The sequence below is a fragment of the Neoarius graeffei genome, chromosome 3, assembly GCF_027579695.1.
Source record: "Neoarius graeffei isolate fNeoGra1 chromosome 3, fNeoGra1.pri, whole genome shotgun sequence".
In the NCBI taxonomy this organism is placed as follows: domain Eukaryota; kingdom Metazoa; phylum Chordata; class Actinopteri; order Siluriformes; family Ariidae; genus Neoarius; species Neoarius graeffei.
The window spans coordinates 12,674,178-12,697,424 of NC_083571.1; the positions used below are offsets into that span (position 1 = coordinate 12,674,178).

General features: G+C 40.7%; 1 protein-coding gene across 1 annotated transcript in view; it reads left to right on the forward strand.

Moving 5' to 3' along the window:
- Positions 1-23,247, forward strand: part of slc35f1 (solute carrier family 35 member F1) — a 368,949-nt gene that overhangs the window by 246,950 nt on the left and 98,752 nt on the right. Inside the window, exon 3 of the mRNA XM_060916415.1 lies at positions 8,158-8,285. Coding sequence (XP_060772398.1) covers positions 8,158-8,285 — 128 coding nt within the window. The remainder of the gene's footprint in view (positions 1-8,157; positions 8,286-23,247) is intronic.

Sequence of the window (23,247 nt, forward strand, 5' to 3'; positions counted from 1 at the left end):
TAAAGATCACGTGGACAAGCCAGAAGGCTATTGGAAAAATGTTTTGTGGATGGATGAGACCAAAATAGAACTTTTTGGTTTAAATGAGAAGCGTTATGTTTGGAGAAAGGAAAACACTGCATTCCAGCATAAGAACCTTATTCCATCTGTGAAACATGGTGGTGGTAGTATCATGGTTTGGGCCTGTTTTGCTGCATCTGGGCCAGGACGGCTTGCCATCATTGATGGAACAATGAATTCTGAATTATACCAGCAAATTCTAAAGGAAAATGTCAGGACATCTGTCCATGAACTGAATCTCAAGAGAAGGTGGGCCATGTAGCAAGATAATGAACCTAAGCACACAAGTCGTTCTACCAAAGAATGGTTAAAGAAGAATAAAGTTAATGTTTTGGAATGGCCAAGTCAAAGTCCTGACCTTACTCCAATCGAAATGTTGTGGAAGGACCTGAAGCGAGCAGTTCATGTGAGGAAACCCACCAACATCCCAGAGTTGAAGCTGTTCTGTACAAAGGAATGGGCTAAAATTCCTCCAAGCTGGTGTGCAGGACTGATCAACAGTTACCGGAAACGTTTAGTTGCAGCTATTGCTACACAAGGGGGTCAAACCAGATACTGAAAGCAAAGGTTAACATACTTTTGCCACTCACAGATATGTAATATTGGATCATTTTCCTCAATAAATAAATGACCAAGTGTAATATTTTTGTTTCATTTGTTTAACTGGGTTCTCTTTATCTACTTTTAGGACTTGTGTGAAAATCTGATGATGCTTTAGGTCATATTTATGCAGAAATATAGAAAATTCTAAAGGTTTCACAAACTTTCAAGCACCACTGTAGGTGAGTCCAGGATTATCTCCAACAAGAAGAAACCCAGTGCTGTTATTATCTTAATTTTGGCAATTAAATGCACTACTCATTCACTTCTTCCAGCTTGTCCCAGTTGTGTGTGTGGGGTCGCTGCCATGTGGACCCTATTGATCCACATGTCATATTAATTGGAGCATAGTTTTCCGCCGGATGCCCTTCCTGCCACAACCCTCCCATTTCAGGGTTTGGAAAACCTTTTACACATTCACACCTATGGACAATTTAGAGTAGCCAGTTAACATAACTACGTGTCTTTGGACTGTGGGGGAAACCCACGCAGACACGGGGAGAACATGCAAACTTCATACAGAAAGGCCCCCATCTGCTACTGGACTCAAACCCAGAACCTTCTTGTTGTGAGGCGACAGTGCCGCCCATAGCATTAAATCCACCTTCCTAATATTGTGTTAATGAGATAATTAACAATTATTCCGCGAAATTAAGTCGTACATGAGCTGATAGCCGACAAGCTGATAGCACTGAGTCAGCTACAAGCTATCTACAATGAAATTGAGTAGAATAACAGTTTTATTCTATCCACATTCACTGGATTTTAAGAAACAGCTTTTTTTTTTTGCAGACTCAATCAATAAAAACTTTATACAAAACGTCTGACAATCATTTCTGCTTGGAATGTAAACAAACCGGTGAAATTGACAGTAGCAATTTGTGAAAAATGCTGTAATAATAATAATAATAATAATAATAATAATAATATCTCATCTCATTATCTCTAGCCGCTTTATCCTGTTCTACAGGGTCGCAGGCAAGCTGGAACCTATCCCAGCTGACTACAGGCGAAAGGCGGGGTACACCCTGGACAAGTCGCCAGGTCATCACAGGGCTGACACATAGACACAGACAACCATTCACACTCACATTCACACCTACGGTCAATTTAGAGTCACCAGTTAACCTAACCTGCATGTCTTTGGACTGTGGGGGAAACCGGAGCACCCGGAGGAAACCCACGCGGACACGGGGAGAACATGCAAACTCCGCACAGAAAGGCCCTCGCCGGCCACGGGGCTCGAACCCGGACCTTCTTGCTGTGAGGCGACAGCGCTAACCACTACACCACTGTGCCGCCATAATAATAATAATAATAATAATTCTTGAAAAGTAAAAAAAAAAAAAGTTCTTACCGTCAAATAATTTTATTCCATATTTGTTGCTTTTTTTATTTTTTGGGGTTTTGTTTTTGAGTAGAGTTTTTATTTCATCCTCGGTTGGTTGAGCAACATGCTCTGCCATTTTTTTTCTCTACTCATGGTATATGAGCTGAAATCCTAGTAGTAGAGTAGCCAGTCAGAGCATGCAATTGCTCATATCCAGTGAATGTGGATAGAATAATCAGTATTATTCACTTCACCTGTCAGTGGTTTTAATGTTATGGCTGAATCGTGTGTGTGTGTGTGTATAGAGGGAACATCCTCCATCAGGGCAGACGGGCTGGCTTCATTAGTGCTCTGTCAAGGCTGGGACAGGTCCATATTCTGTCTGTCTGCACTATCAATAGGTGCTGCGTTCTTGATGCTGATCCTCATCACTAACACATTTCCTGCACCTGCATGTCCTCGGGTTGCTTCCACATGAACACAATGCATTTAAATTGCTTTTCCTCTGAACTGTATAGAGTTGTGCTTTGACTCGGGCCACAGGCGCTCACCAGGTGATGATTACACACTTTACAGCCTCCTGCCTTATATAACCGGTGATTAATAGTATGGCAAGATTTCCTGTGTCATCACCTTTTCGCTTGTTTGCAAAGTTCCAACGAAATCGACTGTCATCCTGGCATGAGATGATGAAGAAAGCTGGGTAAATGCTGTCACTGGCCTTTCATGCATATATGTATATATATATATAAAAGGATCAGTGTCTCACGATTCACCACATGATGACTCTGTAAATCAATTCACTCATCTCTACAGGATTAGCAAAATGTACGTGAATATAAATTCTCTCTCTGTCTCAGCAGTTATCAGGTTGGGAATTGTGCCCTTGGGAGAATTTAATAAACTGTACAGCTTGCTTCAGGACTTAACCATTTGTCATAGATTGATTTATACACAAATAACCTGTTGTGTATTGTGCGAACGAGGACCTGCACTCAGGACATAATGTACGAAAGGTTTACATGATGTACAAAGATGACAAACCGATGACTAACAAAGTCATTGGAGGAACTGCATCTTTCACATGAGCAGAATTAATCAGCTTATATTTTTTAACCCTTTGATGCAAAACATATGCACACCCCTTCTAATGCACAACATGGGTCAAAAATGACCCGCATTCATTTTCCAGGTTATTTCATGCTGACTGAGTTTTTCTTTGCTCTATCTTTTGAAATCAATTTATTTTATGATTGAATATTCCAAGTATTCTTTAAATATCTTGTTTTTAATTACCACAAATCATTAATTTAATTTTTTCTTTCCTACTTTATGAACAAATATACTTTTTATATTACTACACATGGGTTATCCAAGTGTGATTTAAAATTAAATGTCTTAATACTATAATAATAATTTGTTTCAAGTAATTACTTTAGCAGTGAATGGGGCCAGTTATTTATTTATTAACTATGTAGTTAGCTAAGCCAACTACAATAAAATTAGCTAATTAAAGTAGAATATGTCAACAGCTCGGTAGCTAATAGTAATTACTTGTAACTTTCTGACAAGTAATCGACTCACTCTCAAGGTAACCTAAACATCATCAATTTTTTTCTAAGGTAATGTTAGAACAATTGAAAAACATTACTTCCATGTATTAGATGGGCAAAGGGCGCTGTGCTGAGCTGTGAAATGTCTGACACAAGCACAATTCACAGTTCCCACCAAACGCTGGAGTAAATGCATGCGGGTCGGTTCTGACCCATGTGTGTAAACTTGATGTAGAATTACAAAAGCTGTGCTTGTTCATAACTTAAGAAAGGAAAAATAAAAATGATGATTTGTGCTAAACAAAAACAAGATATTTACTGCATATTTGGAAAAGTAAATGACAAAATGAATTTATTTCAAAAGTATATCATAGAAACACTCAGCCATACATGAAATAACCTGGAAAATGAATGCAGGTCGTTTTTGACCCATGTTGTGCATTAGAAGGGGAGTGATACAAAAAGGGTTTTTATTCAAAAAGTAAGAAAGGAAAAAATAAAATAAGGATGTATGATGATCAAAAACAAGTTAATTGAGGAATACCTTGAATACTGAATGATGGAATTAATTTATTGCAAAGATATAGAAGATAAAAACTCAGCCGGGTCACTTTTGACCCATGTTTTGCATCAAAGGGTTAATAAATATGCCATTTCTACCTAAAACTGGAAAAAAAAAAAACAGGATAAACAAGGTGGGTCAACACAAATATGATGCACTGCAGTCGAAAAGTCACTTTGAGAACAAAAATTATATGCATATTAATACAACTAAAGGGCAAGTATTAAATTGGGAGATGCGATCGAAGCATTATTTTTATGACAGTTTATCAAAATTATGTCCCAGTTTCACAGAATAATGACTCTTGAAACTCATATAAAATATTCGCTGCACATTTGGACCTTCAGTGTCACAAATGTAAAAAGAAACTGTGAAAACAGAAAGCTATCATAAAACCGTCTACACGCTTTTATTTTACTGTTATATTTTCCAATGTCTCCACAATTAGCATTAAGGCTTGGTCCCACAATACCAATGACTATAATTACAACTATAATAATAACTATAAATAAATTGATCCCCTGCAGTTTATGTGCTTGGTGCTCACACCAGACCGATTACGATATCCATAGCCCAGGCCTGGGTTTATCCGTATCAATGAGATGAGCTTCTGGAGCCATTTTTCCAGGTCTGGACCTGATCCAACATGATAAAACATCTGACCGATCAGGTAATTGTTTATATGTGACATTGTCTGAGCGCGTGCTATTTTCTCCAGGGCATCTTTGTACATCCTTGTTGCATCATGAAGTCACGGAATACGGATTCACGGAAAATAAAAAATATAATACAAAGCACGGATCTTTTATTCACGGATGTGTGATTTTCTGTGAAATATCAATAGTAAATTAATAAACATATACATGCAAGTAAGCTATTTTAATTATGTACTTCAGCAGTCCAAACACTTAATCGTTTTCTTAATATTTTATCCGTGATGCATCATCCATATGAAATTGGTAGCCAATCTGTAATATACTGAAATGTCCGCAAACAACCCATAAATTATTAGCATCCATGATGCATCCGTATTAAACTCTGTAACCATTCTGTATTTTGTATCCTTTTTTTATTATATTTCCGTAATCCGTGAGCTATCTGTATTATATCAACCACTGGAGTATGTACATGGGTTGTTTTGAGGTCCAGGCTGTACAGTATGATCCGGAATAATGTGCTACTACTTGGAAAAAACTTCCATGACTGTTCCTAAGTTGCATGCATTTATTTCCCTGAGTGGCAGGACCAAGCAATATTATAGTCAGGATTCAGACTGGAATTAAATTCAGGCAGAGGTTTAATCATAGTTGGAGTTATAGTTATCGGTGTTGTGGGACCGGGCCCTTACAGTTGGCGCATAAATTTTCATACATGTAACAAGTTTCATTTTCACTCAGGAATTCCTTTTCAGGAGATCCAAACTTATGAAGAATTATCATACACGAAACCCCTTGTTTTCTCTTTCAACTTCTCCTGTGCTGTCCTTCTTCGTAAATCACTTTCAGCATGCCTCGTAACCACACGGACAGTTGATCTCATTATGTATGCAAATTAGCCTTCCTATGTGGGCTCTAGTAAATAACGCAGGGCCTTGGGGTATATTGAGGGGGGATAAAAAACAATATAATCTGAGTTTATGGATATGAATCTTACCTTACTTCTCAAGCTGTGTTTCAAAATGTCTTCGCAATAGGAAGATTTTAATACCTGAACGATATATCACAACAGAATGGGTAAAAGATAAAAAAATATGGACCTTTGGAAATGATTAACACTCAGAAATTTGGTACGGACGGAGCCATTATCCAGATCTATGGTTAAATTTTGCTTTAAGAGCTTTTTTCCATGTTGATTTTTGAGGTACTTAAGTAATTCCCAAAGAAAACTAGTGACTAGTGGTGCACAAGTCAGTGCACAAGTGATGCATAGATCCTTAACCACTGATCGACCACTGACCTTGGATTAATTTACAGTTAATGGCTTTCTCAAGGACCTAACCATATCAGTGTGGCAGTTTTTCTGGTCACTACTCCAGACCCCTAACCTTTCAGCTCCGATTATCTCTTTAATGTCTGAAAGGAGCTAATTACATTTCAGCTCTCTGCCTCAACTCCACTGTGTAAAAAAAAAGAAGGCCGGAGATTTTGTCTTTAGGGTCCAATTACTGTTACCACGCATTTCATACTGAATGGATTTCTGCCAATTATAAAAGTCAACTCCAGCATTTATTCCATGTCACACAGGTTCTTGCTGTGTCAGTTTATTATTCCTGTCCTTTGGCTAGGATTAAGTGTCAAAGTGTAGTCAAATAAAACTCATTTTTATTTGAACATTTTCTCCACTTCAGTGGTAGATTGAGTCTCTGGTGGGCATGTTGAGATCTATTCTTTTGTTTATCTACTAGTTTGCCGCAGTAATTGACCTGCTGTTGCTTCCTGATTAATCCTGGATTTATATTCAGCCCAAGGTTTCAGATACTGTAACACGCTATCCAACAGTGAGGTTTCGGCAAATTGTCACTGAGAAGCAGCATTCGGAGCATACGCTTTACACTTTGTTTCTCATGATTGATTACGCCTTTTGTGGTAATGACAATTGTTGAGATTATATAATGAGTATTATATGGAGATGAGTGTTTTACTGGGAAATACGCTACTTGTATTTTTCATACGAGCTCCATCCGGGACATGGAGAACCAAAACCGTGACAAATCTCTATATGTCACTCGTGAGGAAATTGATGAATTGTTTTGATAAATTTGGGTACTTTTTGTTTGTGAATGTGCCTGTATAATAAAAAGAAAACTCACACGTTAACTTGAAGATATGAAGTTTATCTTCTCATGTTGAAAAACTTGAGGGACATATTTAAATAATATTGGCTGGTGTTGAGTAGTATATCAGATATATTCCATTCAGCTAGCATGATACTGAGTGAGTCGAAGACGAGTAGCTGAATGGAATATATCTGATATACCATGAAAAAAAGCTAGCCATTATTATTATTATTATTATTATTATTATACATTCCTTTCGGATGTTCAACTCGTCTTTCTCTTTCAAAATTCTCTCAAAATCTTCCATATTTAACAAAGCAAACCTGGTGGCCATGTTTGTTTACAAATCGTCCCAGTCGCTCGCTAGTGCAGAAGTTTTACATCTCCAACGTGTGATGTCATGTTGTCTTGACAACCATGCAATATTGTAAATCGTATTCAACGCTCATTCTCCACTGGGTAGAGTGATGTAATACACATAGGATAAGCGATATGCTAACAATATTGCATGCTATCAAACCAAATGAATGAAATCTGCTAGAAGGGAATAGAGCATGTTTTTATTCCGTTGAAAAAGTGTCCTGTATGTATAATAATTCCCGATATTCCACTCCGACGACGTTACTCCCAGTGTTTTCCATGTTGTCAACATGGCAAACCAGTTCAAAATTAAAATTCTTTTGATTAACTTGTTTTGTTTTGTTTTTTTTGTGGACGTGTCCATATAATGTGAAGAACATTACACAGTGGCATGAAGACATGAAGTTTATCTTCTCGTGTTGAAGAAAACATTTTCACTTGTTCATTTCGCTCACTGGTGAATATGTTCACCACTGGAAGATAAACTTCATATATTCACGCAACCGTGTAATATCCTCTATATACTATTAAATGATTATAAAAGAAGAGAAGTTAGTATAACAGAAGTGCCTCAAAGAAAAAAGCCATGGAAGAAGAACTGGGAGCAAAATTTTACTGTGGTCTCTCAATGGGAGGGATGGTATACTCTGTCTCCCCATCAATCACAGTGACACTCGGCTCTGTGAGCTCATGTATGTAGAAGAGGGTAGATAGTGCTTTGTTCTGAGCGTGTTACTCTGCCTTGAGATGCAGCATGAGTGGCAGTTTGAAAAGATATGGGTGACTGGCTAGAAGCTGTCTTATGACAGGAAGAGATGGCCAGTGGGTGGGAATTGGCCAAAACAAGTTGGGAGAAAATGGGGGGAAAATTCAAACAACAGAGAAAAAAAGAATGATTTGTCTTTTTCTGTTTCAGGCGAAGAGAATTTACTGGCGATCCTGAAGAGACGCTGGTGGAAGTACATGATCCTCGGAGTGATCGATATCGAAGCCAACTACCTGGTCATTAAAGCTTACCAGTACACCACACTTACCAGTGTGCAGGTCAGTGTTCACTTTCATACAGTTTTTAAGGCCTATTGATATATTTTTTAAATGCAACACTGAACTGAAAGTCTATATAATCAGTATAATTTTATATGTGCGAGTCTAAAATTCATCAACAACATAGTTTGATAGTAGTGGTCAAAAAACACAGGCTGATGAGGTAAACCAAGGCTTAGGTAAAAAAAAAAAAGTAGAAAGCATAAATCAAGGGACTTGGAAAATGCAGGGTATATACTGTATACTACGAATTGATGAAGGGGAAACAAGGAACAGGTGAACATAATAAAAGAAAACAAGACAACCATGATGACAAGATAAAAACAAAAGAACAAAAACAAAATGACAGCTTGTTGCTGTCAAAGTGAATCAATATGGTGCGAATAAAGGTCACTGTCACAGTATACACCTCCACCTCCACCACTCCCAATTAACAGTACACATTGTGGTTGCCATAGCAACCGCAACGGATACAGTGACCTTTATTTGAGTCATAGTGATTCATTTTAATTATTATGCCTTTGACTTGTACAAAAAAGAATGTCAAATAATTATTTATAATCATGCTATCTGTTATCACCCAGATGAGGATGGGTTCCCCTTTGAGCCTGATTCCTCTCAAGGTTTCTTCCTTGTGTTGCCTGAGGGAGTTTTTCCTTGCCACCGTCGCCACAGGCTTGCTCATTAGGGATAAATTAGGGATAAAATTAGCTTATGTTTAAAGTGTTTAATTTTCTGTCAAGCTGCTTTGCTTTACAACAATGTCTGTTGTTAAAAGCGCTATACAAATAAACTTGACTTGACTTGACAAATAAATGCATTTTAGTCACCGAAAATGTAAAGATTGGTCAAACTATACCTTTACTAACATTACTTATTAATTTTACTGCTACATAAAGAAGAAGAAGAAGCCTTTATTTGTCACATGTACAGTGGTGCTTGAAAGTTTGTGAACCTTTTCGAATTTTCTATATTTCTGCATAAATATGACCTAAAACATCATCAGATTTTCACACAAGTCCTAAAAGTAGATAAAGAGAACCCAGTTAAACAAATGAGACAAAAATATTACACTTGGTCATTTATTTATTGAGGAAAATGATCCAATATTACATATCTGTGAGTGGCAAAAGTATGTGAACCTCTAGGATTAGCAGTTAATTTGAAGGTGAAATTAGAGTCAGGTGTTTTCAATCAATGGGATGACAATCAGGTGTGAGTGGGCACCCTGTTTTATTTAAAAAACAGGGATCTATCAAAGTCTGATCTTCACAACACATGTTTGTGGAAGTGTATCATGGCACAAAAAAGGAATTTCTGAGGACCTCAGAAAAAGCGTTGTTGAAGCTCATCAGGCTGGAAAAGGTTACAAAACCATCTCTAAAGAGTTTAGACTCCACCAATCCACAGTCAGACAGATTGTATACAAATGGAGGAACTTCAAGACCATTGTTACCCTCCCCTGCAGTGGTCGACCAACAAAAATCACTCCAAGGGCAAGGCGTGTAATAGTCGGCAAGGTCACAAAGGACCTCAGGGTAACTTCTAAGCAACTGAAGGCCTCTCTCACATTGACTAATGTTAATGTTCATGAGTCCACCATCAGGAGAACACTGAACAACAATGGTGTGTATGGCAGGGTTGCAAGGGGAAAGCCACTGCTCTCTAAAAAGAACATTGCTGCTTGTCTGCAGTTTGCTAAAGATCACATGGACAAGCCAGAAGGCTATTGGAAAAATGTTTTGTGGATGGATGAGACCAAAATAGAACTTTTTGGTTTAAATGAGGTGCAAATGATGGGCAAATGAGGTGCATCTTTCATGCAGCATTCTGTTTGGAGAAAGGAAAACACTGCATTCCAGCATAAGAACCTTATCCCATCTGTGAAACATGGTGGTGGTAGTATCGTGGTTTGGGCCTGTTTTGCTGCATCTGGGCCAGGACGGCTTGCCATCATTGATGGAACAATGAATTCTGAATTATACCAGCAAATTCTAAATGAAAATGTCAGGACATCTGTCCATGAACTGAATCTCAAGAGAAGGTGGATCATGCAGCAAGACAACAACCCTAAGCACACAAGTCGTTCTACCAAAGAATGGTTAAAGAAGAATAAAGTTAATGTTTTGGAATGGCCAAGTCAAAGTCCAGACCTTAATCCAATCGAAATGTTGTGGAAGGACCTGAAGTGAGCAGTTCATGTGAGGAAACCCACCAACATCCCAGAGTTGAAGCTGTTCTGTATGGAGGAATGGGCTAAAATTCCTCCAAGCCGGTGTGCAGGACTGATCAACAGTTACCGCAAACGTTTAGTTGCAGTTATTGCTGCACAAGGGGGTCACACCAGATACTGAAAGCAAAGGTTCACATACTTTTGCCACTCACAGATATGTAATATTGGATCATTTTCCTCAATAAATAAATGACCAAGTATAATATTTTTGTCTCATTTGTTTAACTGGGTTCTCTTTATCTACTTTTAGGACTTGTGTGAAAATCTGATGATGTTTTAGGTCATATTTATGCAGAAATATAGAAAATTCTAAAGGGTTCACAAACTTTCAAGCACCACTGTGTACTCTCAAGAACAGCGAAATTCCTCCTCTACACTGAACCCATCTGAAGCAGTAAACACACACTAGTGAGTGAGGAGTGCACACACATACCCAGAGCAGTGGGCAGCTATGCTACAGCCCCCAGGGAGCAGTTGGGGGTTAGGTGCCTTGCTCAAGGGCACTTCAGTCATGATACAGATGGAGGGGGAAGCGCTGTTCATTCACTCAACGCCCCTCACATTTTTCCTGTCAGTCCCGGCAGTTGAACCGGAAACCTTTTGGGCCCAAGGCTGCTTCTCTAACCTTCAGGTCATGGCTGCCATTTGTTTTACATTGCAAAATAAGGTTTTTATTTCAGGGCTTTGTTGTTGTTGTAGCTGGGGCAGCCCGAACTCAGAACCATGATTTTGAAGATTCTCTCCCCTTGTGTCTAATTGTGATTATATAGATTGATCTTCGGGTCCAGATTGTTTGAACACAGTACAAACATCATTTTAACGCAGACTTTAACAGTACTTCTGTGTGAAATTATGATCTTCAAGGATATCTGGAGCCCTGAATATTTTAACTGTCCAACTTTTATGCTAAGCTGTGCAGCTAGCTAATGTCAATGTTAGCTAATGTTAGTGATGTACAAACGTGGCTGTTGTGGTATATTTTGCGCTTCGGCTACTGTTAAATAAATCAGTGAGAATACCGGTATGGTGATTCATATGAACACACTGATTCTGAAATACAGCTCTGATTAATGTAAGCTAGGCTACTAGCAGATAACTACCTGGCTGACTAAATTAGTGAATCATAGTGATGTTCGGCATATTGTGATGGCTGTATAACATGGGGCTGTTTCCAACATGCATAATCATGAATGCTTTAGTCTATTAATAAACGAATACTATTGATTAAAAATTAGAGAGTGCAGACCTCTGGCAAGGACAGTAGTCAACTTCTGTTCTGTTCTGATTGAGAGTATGCCGTGTGCATTCTGGCTGCTGCTTCTCACCAGAGCTTTTTATTTTTCTTTGATGTTTTTTGTTTGAGTGTTTTGTCCACCGGTTGTGGTGTAGCTCTGGACCCAGTTTTGGGTGCCGGTTCCCTCCAGGCCTTGGTCCACCATGGATGATGCCTGTGCTCCTCGGTATGGACTGCAGTGAGGTTGTTGCTCTTTTTAACATCAGGGTTGTCCAGCGCTCTGTGCGTCGGTGCTTTTGTGCTTGGCACGGTGTTCTGAGTGATGTTGCCTGGTGGCCTCGCACTGGCTGTGCAGGTGGTTTGGGATATACCAGCACTCTGCGTGGCGGTGCTTCTGTGCTCGGGTTGTGGATCCATGGCGCGGTGTTCCAAGCGATGTCGCCCGGCGGCGGCACAGCAGCTGTGCAGGCGGTGTGGGATTTATCTTCGTGCACCTTTTGGTAGGACTGTAGTAGCTACACCATTGGAATTACATCCTGACCCTCTTTTGGTGGATTTTTTTTCCCCTAATTGTAAAGCGACCTTGGGTGTGAGAAAGGCACTATATAAATTGAACTGATTATTATTATTATCTCATCTCATTATCTCTAGCCGCTTTATCCTTCTACAGGGTCGCAGGCAAGCTGGAGCCTATCCCAGCTGACTACGGGCGAAAGGTGGGGTACACCCTGGACAAGTCGCCAGGTCATCACAGGGCTGACACATAGACAGAGACAACCATTCACACTCACATTCACACCTACGGTCAATTTAGAGTCACCAGTTAACCTAACCTGCATGTCTTTGGACTGTGGGGGAAACCGGAGCACCCGGAGGAAACCCACACGGACACGGGGAGAACATGCAAACTCTGCACAGAAAGGCCCTCGCTGGCCACGGGGCTCGAACCCGGACCTTCTTGCTGTGAGGCAACAGCGCTAACCACTACACCACCGTGCCACCTATTATTATTATTATTATTATTATTATTATTATTCTATGATGTTCAAATCCACAACCGCAACTGTTACATTTCTGGAAATATTTCCAAAACTATTAGAATGGCATGCCTACATGCATATTACAGAGGATTACTAGTGAATCACCTGTGAAGGTGGGCTGTAAATGTGGGTTATGGAGTCATCTTATTCCTACATTGGCTATGTTTTGTCACTAGTGAGTTTTACTGGGCGGCATGGTGGTGTAGTGGTTAGCACTGTCGCCTCACAACAAGAAGGTTCTGGGTTTGAGCCCAGCGGCTGATGGGGGCCTTTCTGTGTGGAGTTTGCATGTTCTCCCCGTGCCTGCATGGGTTTCCTCCGGGTGCTCCGGTTTCCCCCACAGTCCAAAGACATACAGGTTAGGTTAACTGGTGACTCTAAATTGACCGTAGATGTGAATGTGAGTGTGAATGGTTGTTTGTCTCTATGGCCGAATCCCATTTCACCCCTTGGACCAACCCCTTGGCCCTTCCCCTCCATTTTGCGCGTTCACGTGAAGGGGTAGGGGTATCCCAATCCCAGTTAACGCGGAGGGGTAGGGGAAGGGGTAGGGCTTCTGTACCCCTCCAAATGGAGATTTTCCTGGAGCTGACTCCGAACGAAGGGGTTTGAGTGATTTCCCACAATGCCATGCGGATTTCAGCGAGATTTCATGCAGATTTCAGAAAGATGGCGGTTCCCGCGGCGAAAGATTGTCATAAATGTATTTTCTCCATTATTTACGTGTTTTAAGTTGTTATCCAGAGGAAACACGCCGCTTGATTCGCTTTCGAGCTGAGAATGAGCAGCGATTTCTGAAATCCAAGCTGCTGCTAAAAAGCTTTGGGAGTGAGTATTGTTTTCGGTTGCTTGACTGCGTACGTTTTGTTCTGTTATTCTCGCTTTTATTGTTTACATGAGTGTTCTGACACCTCATTCTGTCGGATGTGGTGCACGAAGCGCCAAAGATATCCCATTCAGTGGTGTTAGTTAACAAATCACACCCTGCCAGCAGAGATTTCTGGTTCTGCCTTTGGCTCTGACTGTAGCGGCTGGTCGCAGCCAATGACGCATTTGGTCGCGTTTTGCTAACGTAAACGCTGACGGAGGTACGCGATGACGTATGCGATCGTTGAAGGGCTATCCCAATACGTAAGGGTTGAATTTCAAGCCCTATCCCTTGTAGCTCAGTTTCAAGGGGAAGGGCCAAGGGGAAGGGGGAGGGGAAGGGGGAGGGGGAGGGGTAGAAATTAGAATTGGGATTGGGCCTTAGTGTCAGCCCTGCGATGATCTGGCGACTTGTCCAGGGTGTACCCTGCCTCTTGCCCATAGTCAGCTGGGATAGGCTCCAGCTTGCCCACGACCCTGCACAGGATAAGCAGTTAAAGATAATGGATGGATGGATGAATTTACTGCCATCTACTGGATTTTAAGATGTATTTCATGAGTGCAGGCTTCTGCCAAGGCCAAATGCCGTACCTCTCAACATTAGCGAAAGTGATGCTAAATTTGTGGATCCACTCCAGAATTTAACGGGTTCTTCGATGACCCATGTTACACCCTTCTACCAAGTTTAATGGAAATCAGGATGGTAGTTTTTGTGCAATCCTGCTTACAGCCAGACAAACAAGCACATAGGACTGAAAACATAACCTAAACGTAATATCTTTTGGGAAATTAAACTATATTCAATGGCTTGTGGTGTCACTCAGTGGAGTGGAAGTTCACGGAAGGTTTAAGTCCATCAAACATCCTTACAAATGCGATTTTGGTGACATCATACTTTTGTGACAGTTGGTTGGGAATAATGTCATTTTATCAACTGTTAACAAAACCTAATTTGATTTTGTCAGTGGGATGAGCTTTGATTGAACTGAGTGTGGTTTTATTAGTGACCCAGCATTGACATAGTACCATCCATTATTGGTTGTATTAGCCATGTATAAGTGTGGTTCGGTAATAAAACACTCCCTTGGCTGGTGCTTGTCAGTTAATATTCACTAAAACATTGTTAGTTTTCGAACAGCTTTATTCAGAGCACGATTAACAGCCCTTGATTAGGCAAAGGTGATCTTAATGATTATTAAAGAGTCCTTCAGAGGAGGAGGAGGAGAGCAAGAGAGAGTGAGCGAGAGATAGTGAGAGAGAGAGATTTTTTTGTCGCCTCAGTTTTTCACTACTCAGTTCTGCATCTGCCGTTAATGGAGTGATTGCTGAAGATGGTATGGATGGACCTGTGGGAGTCTCTGTGTCAAGGACGAACAGGGTTTTGATGCAGAGTTTTTATTAGAAATGCAAAAAGACAGACAAATCCAAAGAGGATCAGAATACGAATTGAGGTTCAAGTGATCGGAATAAACAGACACCTCTAGGGAAGGGCAAAATAAATAAACTAAAAAAACAAAGTCATATCAGGAAATTATGTACACAGCGGAGAAAGGTTTAGTCATGTCATTACTGTCACTTGTGGTCTCGATAAACGTCAGGAATAAAAAGAATAAAACACCTGGGGACTAACTGTTACAGAAAAATCATCAATCACAGTGACCACTCTGAAATTGACAACAGCGTGTCCCAAAGTGGTTTTTTTCCCTTCCTCTTATACCACAAAAGGCTGCCAACAATTCCAAAGATATTTATTAAAGAATGGCCTGTGATCCTTTTCTTTTAAATCAGTCTATAATTACTAACTTACTTATGATCCCTGTCATATTATGACGATGGGGGACCCTTGGACGCCCTCAGTCATTGACGCTCGTGTCTTTCGGCTGCCTTCGTCTGGAGGAGGGCCTCGCAGAGCTCCTTTCCCAATGAGAGAGCGGCCCGCCAGGCGCTGCGGTTCAGCGTAATCTGGTACCAGTCAGCATTTATGCTGAAGAGTCGCAGGTCCTCCTTGGCACAGTCTTTCCGCTTACGTGGATGAGCCTTATTGTGCTTGCCCTGCTTAAGTTCACTGAACAGCAGTTGCTTTAGTGTTCTAGAGTCATCCATTCATGCCACATGGCCGAGCCAGCGTAGTCTGTTGTTTCGAAGCATGGTCTCGATGGTAGTAGAATCAGCATGGTGGAGGACCTCAGCATTGGTCTGACACTGCCACCACTTGATGTTCATTATCTGTCAGAGCGATCTCTGGTGGAAAACTTCCAGACGGCGGATGTAGTGGACTAAGGTCGGCCACGTTTCGGAACCATAGAGGAGAGATCGTAGGACTGTCGCCTTGTAAACAGTCAACTTAGTTGACAGTCGATAATTAGGTTTAATATTATGGAATGTCTGCAAAACAAGTTCCTGTTAGCACTTACGTTAACGTTATTTGTTCGGATAAAAGATCGTTCACAATGGTGGACACTCCAGTGAATGGATTTTTTTTGTTTGTTGACATGGTGAAGTTTTCCATGAGAGCGTCTCAATGTTTAAACTCTTAGATGTTTGGCAACAACAGGATCCGCACTGGAACCACCATGTTAATGAAATAATTAAAAAAGCTAACAAAAGGTTACACTACCTGTGCAAATGCAGGAAGGATAATCTACCTAAGGATGTGGGGATCAACAAGCACAGGATCGCTGTATGGTCATTAGTGGCGTCCCGAAGACAAGTCTTGCAAGTCTGGAGGAATGAAGAGATGAGGTGACCATATGTAAGCTTGAAAGAATTATAAAGGACCCTAACCATCCAAATCGCGTGTTCCTTCCAAGAATGGCGGCCCACAAGTCTGCAACTAGGAACAAAAGTTGTCTTGCAAAACCATTATCAGGAACTGAAAGACATAAGAAGTCTTTTATCTCAAGAGCATGTCGCCTCCTAAACAACCGGACATATAGTCAAACTCCGTTATCTGTTTTTGGATACGTATTTCTACGATTCTGTTGGTATTTGTTGTAAATTCATTGTATTTTTTTTCAAGATGAATGAATAAAGTTATTATTATTATTATTATTATGAGGAGACATTAACATTTACATTAACATTCACTGTTAGGGCTTTGTAGGTAGCAACCAGAAGTGAAAACATGACAAACTGCCTTTTTTTTCTTTGCTAACTTTTAGAAAGAAAAAAACCCCCTGAGCCTTGGACATCTATAGCTGCTGTAATGTAATTGATATCAGGAACTAACCTGTTTCTTGGACATTCCACAACATTAAATGCAGCTACGGATGTGTAAAAAGTATGATATGTCATTCTTTAATAAATAAAAGCTTGGAATTTCATATAGGGCGGCACGGTGGTGTAGTGGTTAGCACTGTCACCTCACAGCAAGAAGGTCCGGGTTCGAGCCCTGTGGCCGGCGAGGGCCTTTCTGTGCGGAGTTTGCATGTTCTCCCCGTGTCCGCGTGGGTTTCCTCCGGGTGCTCCGGTTTCCCCCACAGTCCAAAGACATGCAGGTTAGGTTAACTGGTGACTCTAAATTGACCGTAGGTGTGAATGTGAGTGTGAATGGTTGTCTGTGTCTATGTGTCAGCCCTGTGATGACCTGGCGACTTGTCCAGGGTGTACCCCACCTTTCGCCCGTAGTCAGCTGGGATAGGCTCCAGCTTGCCTGCAACCCTGTAGAAGGATAAAACGGCTAGAGATAATGAGATGAGATGAGAATTTCATATAAAGGAACAGAAGGAAGAAAACACTGCTATGCAAGTTCTGACATCATCGTCTGGAAGACGTGTCTGTAATTACACACGTAACTATCCTAATCCTGTACTACGTCACAAATGTCCAGGTTAACTCACATGTCCACATTTTTGCCACCATGATCAATCTGGAAATTATGCTTCTTAGGAGTAAGGCATGCTGTCTCTTGATCAGTCTGAAGGAAAATTGCTGCATCATGGTGGTCTATGTATACTCATCACACACAACCACATTCGCTCCTCTAGTAGACGAAACTAATGATATGTCCCAGTCTGTTTCACTCTGGTAGCATTCGTGTCATCCACAGCCATTTGAGCCGACAGCGGAGCTGCTCTCAGACGCCCTAATCAATGATGTACACTCCCCACAGCCTCTCAGAAATCATCCGAAAGTGAAGCTGCTGGTCGCTAATAGCTGCTCGTCTGTGGACCTGAATGTCCTACTTGTGGCAGCTCACATGAGAAAAAGTGCATGCTGATCTCCTCTGAGAGCTTTCTACATTGTGAAAGACAGGCAGCCGGGAGCTGACAGATGCTGAAGGATACTCACTGTGTGTTGTGTTGTGACTACAGTGTTGTAGTCTGAGTCCAGTCTTGAGTCCCCAGTGTTCAAGTCCGAGTCAAGTCCAAGTCTTTAAAAAAATTCGAGTCGAGTCCGAGAACAAGACTCCAACCGCACTGTTTGACGGTGGCTCTTTTAGTGCCATTAACATTAGTTTGTTCCTGAACATGACTTATGAACAGGTGAATGTGCATTCTCTTTGTCAGGGAGTGTGAAGTATTCTGTCAGAGATGGTTGGGAGATGGATGTAAGTGCAGAAGATGTGTTTATTAATACAAGTGAAAACAGATAAACAATCCAGAACGGCAGGCAAAATCGTAAAATAGGGAAACAAGCAATAGGTCGAGCGAGGCACAAACAGGCTATCGTAGACTCGACAGACTCAAAGACGAGAAACAGGAAATCAGTGATCAGGAGACCAAACAAGTAAATAAGGCTCGGTAATGTGTCAGCAACGTGACTCAATACTTCGCACAGTAAGTGTGTTTTCACAGTTTTTATATAGGCGCACTGATTGCGCCTTAATCCTATGCAGGTGTGAGTCATTTACAGCGCATGCGCGAGAGTCCGCCAAGGTGCGCAGGTGTGACACTCTTGCACAAAATTAGGACAAAATTAATGTAGATATAAATATCTTATGCCAAATTATATGGCATGTTACAAAAAAATAAAGAAAAAATCCAAGTCCTCGTCTCCAATTTACAAGTCCGAATGCAGTTGATGCACGAGTCCGAGTCCAAGTCGAGTCACGAGTCCTTAAAATTAGGGCATGAGTCGGACTCGAGTCTGAGTCCTGGACTCGAGTACTACGAGCCTGTGTGACTAACAGATTCGGGTAAGGATTGCTGAAAATGATATTGATCTTGCAATAAACTGCTTCACAAGACACGTTTCTGAGATATCACATCTGTCTTCAGGTTGCTTTTATAATACCAAAGTATGAAGCACTTAAGTAATTATAGTGCTTGCAAAGCACTAGATTGTTATTGTACAACCTCGATTCCAAAAAAGTTGGGACAAAGTACAAATTGTAAATAAAAACGGAATGCAATGATGTGGAAGTTTCAAAATTCCATATTTTATTCAGAATAGAACATAGATGACATATCAAATGTTTAAACTGAGAAAATGTATCATTTAAAGAGAAAAATTAGGTGATTTTAAATTTCATGACAACAACACATCTCAAAAAAGTTGGGACAAGGCCATGTTTCCCACTGTGAGACATCCCCTTTTCTCTTTACAACAGTCTGTAAACGTCTGGGGACTGAGGAGACAAGTTGCTCAAGTTTAGGGATAGGAATGTTAACCCATTCTTGTCTAATGTAGGATTCTAGTTGCTCAACTGTCTTAGGTCTTTTTTTGTTGTATCTTCCGTTTTATGATGTGCCAAATGTTTTCTATGGGTGAAAGATCTGGACTGCAGGCTGGCCAGTTCAGTACCCGGACCCTTCTTCTATGCAGCCATGATGCTGTAATTGATGCAGTATGTGGTTTGGCATTGTCATGTTGGAAAATGCAAGGTCTTCCCTGAAAGAGACGTCGTCTGGATGGGAGCATATGTTGCTCTAGAACCTGGATATACCTTTCAGCATTGGTGTCTTTCCAGATGTGTAAGCTGCCCATGCCACACGCACTAATGCAACCCCATACCATCAGAGATGCAGGCTTCTGAACTGAGCGCTGATAACAACTTGGGTCGTCCTTCTCTTCTTTAGTCCGAATGACACGGCGTCCCTGATTTCCATAAAGAACTTCAAATTTTGATTCGTCTGACCACAGAACAGTTTTCCACTTTGCCACATTTTAAATGAGCCTTGGCCCAGAGAAGACGTCTGCGCTTCTGGATCATGTTTAGATACGGCTTCTTCTTTGAACTATAGAGTTTTAGCTGGCAACGGCGGATGGCACGGTGAATTGTGTTCACAGATAATGTTCTCTGGAAATATTCCTGAGCCGATTTTGTGATTTCCAATACAGAAGCATGCCTGTATGTGCTGCAGTGCCGTCTAAGGGCCCAAAGATCACGGGCACCCAGTATGGTTTTCCGGCCTTGACCCTTACGCACAGAGATTCTTCCAGATTCTCTGAATCTGTTGATGATATTATGCAGTGTAGATGATGATATGCTCAAACTCTTTGCAATTTTACACTGTCAAACTCCTTTCTGATATTGCTCCACTATTTGTCGGCGCAGAATTAGGGGGATTGGTGATCCTCTTCCCATCTTTACTTCTGAGAGCCGCTGCCACTCCAAGATGCTCTTTTTATACCCAGTCATGTTAATGACCTATTGCCAATTGACCTAATGAGTTGCAATTTGGTCCTCCAGCTGTTCCTTTTTTGTACCTTTAACTTTTCCAGCCTCTTATTGCCCCGTCCCAACTTTTTTGAGATGTGTTGCTGTCATGAAATTTCAAATGAGCCAATATTTGGCATGAAATTTCAAAATGTCTCACTTTTGACATTTGATAAGTTGTCTATGTTCTATTGTGAATACAATATCAGTTTTTGAGATTTGTAAATTATTGCATTCCGTTTTTATTTACAATTTGTACTTTGTCCCAACTTTTTTGGAATCGGGGTTGTACTCTGAAAGTGTAATTTCAGGGGCTTTGCACTTCAACAAAGTTGTCAGAGGTAATAAGAGTACACAGACCAACTCGCAACTACATAAATTGCACATGTACAAACATTACAAGACACTAAAATAATTACTAAAACACACAAGATACTACAACGAGACCGTCAGTGATGGCGTAATTCACTCTGGCCCCGTCTAGTCCAGAAGGAACAATCTAAAGTGGGCCACCTTGCGTAATAAATGTTGCAAGCTATATACACTATATGCAAGCTATATATAGAAGCTATATACACCCTAGGAATACCTATCAATTTGCCAAAAAGAATCCAAAATGGCGAGGAATTGACCGAAAAGAAGCAGTTTTTGTGGAACAGCTCATTAAGCCTTAATTAGTCCATAACTTCATTAATAATTGTAATTAAGCAAATCTGGGTAGAAGTTATATGCACCCTAGGTACCCCGATGTTCATGCCAGAAAGAATCAAAATCAGTGAAGAATTGAGGGAGAAGAAGTGATTTGTGTGGAAACTGCTCGTTAGAGATTGATTAATTACTCCATATCTTCATTATTAATTGCAATTATGCAAATTTGGGTAGAAGCTGTATGCACCCCAGGCAGACCTACCTTCCTGCCAAAAAGAATAAAAATCGGTGAAGAATTGAGAGAGAAAAAGTGATTTTTGTGAATTGTGGACAACGCCAGATGGACGACGGATGGACGACGGACAACACACGATGGCATAAGCTCATCGGCCTGTTGGCTGGATGAGCTAATAATTACTGAAATAGAGCAATAGTAAAAGTAAAAGAAGAGTAAAAGACTGAGTTCTAGTGTGAATAAAGCGATTAGCAGTAACTAGAAACTAGTATCAAGTTCTTGCACCATTCCATGTTGATGTAAACACTAGTGTTGTAGCCAAGATCACTTAAACCAAGACCAAGTCATGTCCAAGACCAAAGAGTATGAAGACCAAGATAAGACCAAGACTTTGAGGGGTTGAGGTCAAGTCAAGACCAAGACCATACCAGTGAGTGTGAAGGGGTGGGGGAGGGGTGACAGCTATTAACAGGAAGAAAATTTTCAAATTAGCAGTGAGTCACTTTATTAGTTGCATTTGAAGCTGGAAATTTTACATCCAATCAGAGTAACGATGTAAACAAATAAATCAGACATTGCACAGGCAATTTAATGAAATCCCTGCAGTTGTCATCTTGGTCGGTCTTGAAATAAAATCCCAAGTCCTCTATGTCTGAGACTGAGACAAGACCGAGTAAAAATGCGGTCGATTCCAAGACAAGACCGAGACTTTCAAAATGTAGTCTTGAGACCGGTCTTGAGTACTACAATACCACTAGTAAACACAAAACAACCCACCACGAGCCTTACGGCAGAGATGGATTTCTTTCGCCACGAAACAAGGTGAGCATGTCTAGCTGAATGGCAGCATACAGAACTCTGTTGTTGAAGCACGTCTCTGTGAAAACAAAGCTCCAACAGTCTCTAAACTCCTTCTGAGTAGTCTGCTGGAGTCAGATGTAGTCCAGTTTATTGTCCAGGGAGCAGCCATTGGACAGCACTTTGGACAGGAGAGCCAAAGAAGTTTGGGGTTTTTTTTTTTCACTTCTTCACACACCCACCACTTATGATGCTCCTTATCCTGGCCAATGGCCCTCTTTTCTTTCTTCTTTTTTGAGGTTTATTGCTGGTTGGCAAAGAACAAATAGGTGCATTACCACCACCAACTGGTATGGAGTGTAGATCACCATCCCTCTTTTTCCTACTGTCCCCTTTCCCCCAGAAATGTGCATATAGCAATATAACTAATTGTATAATTAACCTAAAATGATCATAAACTGAAATCTCAGTGATTCATTAGTCAGATATCTAGTTCAACCGTTCTCTCACGAATGAGAACATGATGTAAATTTGACTGTAATAAACACCATTTAAATGAACAGCATCTTGAAAAAGGGTGCATGTCAGAACTGTCAAAAAATTGACACAAATTTGCATTTTAGCTCAGCCATAATTGCAGACATGGTGAGATATTATATTTTAAGCTTTAAATTATGCAGCATTTCAAGGACTGAGAGACAGCAGTTCTTGATGAGGTTGAACTGTCTGTTAGTTATGTGAAGGAGGAACAGATCAGTGTGCACTCCCACTCCAGAGAAAGTAACCTCAGCAGTCAGAAGTGTGTGAATACTATTACTACTACTACTACTACAACTACTACTAATCACCATCATCATCCCCACCACACTGTGTGAAAGGAAAATAAGTACATCATATTGTAACTATTTCAAACCAAACTTCTAATAGAGTAAGACGATGGTTCATTAATATTTATGTGCAGATACGAGCAGCAGTGCACAGGAGCCACATTTTTACTCGTTACATAGACATGATTAAGGTTCAATGACTATTCTGTCTCAAACCTGTCCATCTTTCTGTCTGTCTGTCTGTTTCTTTCAGTCTGTTTTACTCTATCTGTTTCTTATCATCCTCCTCACCTTCAGCATCTTTCTGTCTCGCTCTGTTTGTCTGTCCCTCATTCTGACTGTTTATCTGTCTGTTTTTATCCATTTCTTTCTGTTACTGTCTGTCTCTCACTTTTTCAGTTTCCAATTCTCTCTCTCTCTCTCTCTCTCTCTCTCTCTCTCTCTCTCTCAGTCATCTCTGTCTCTCCCAATCTGTCTGT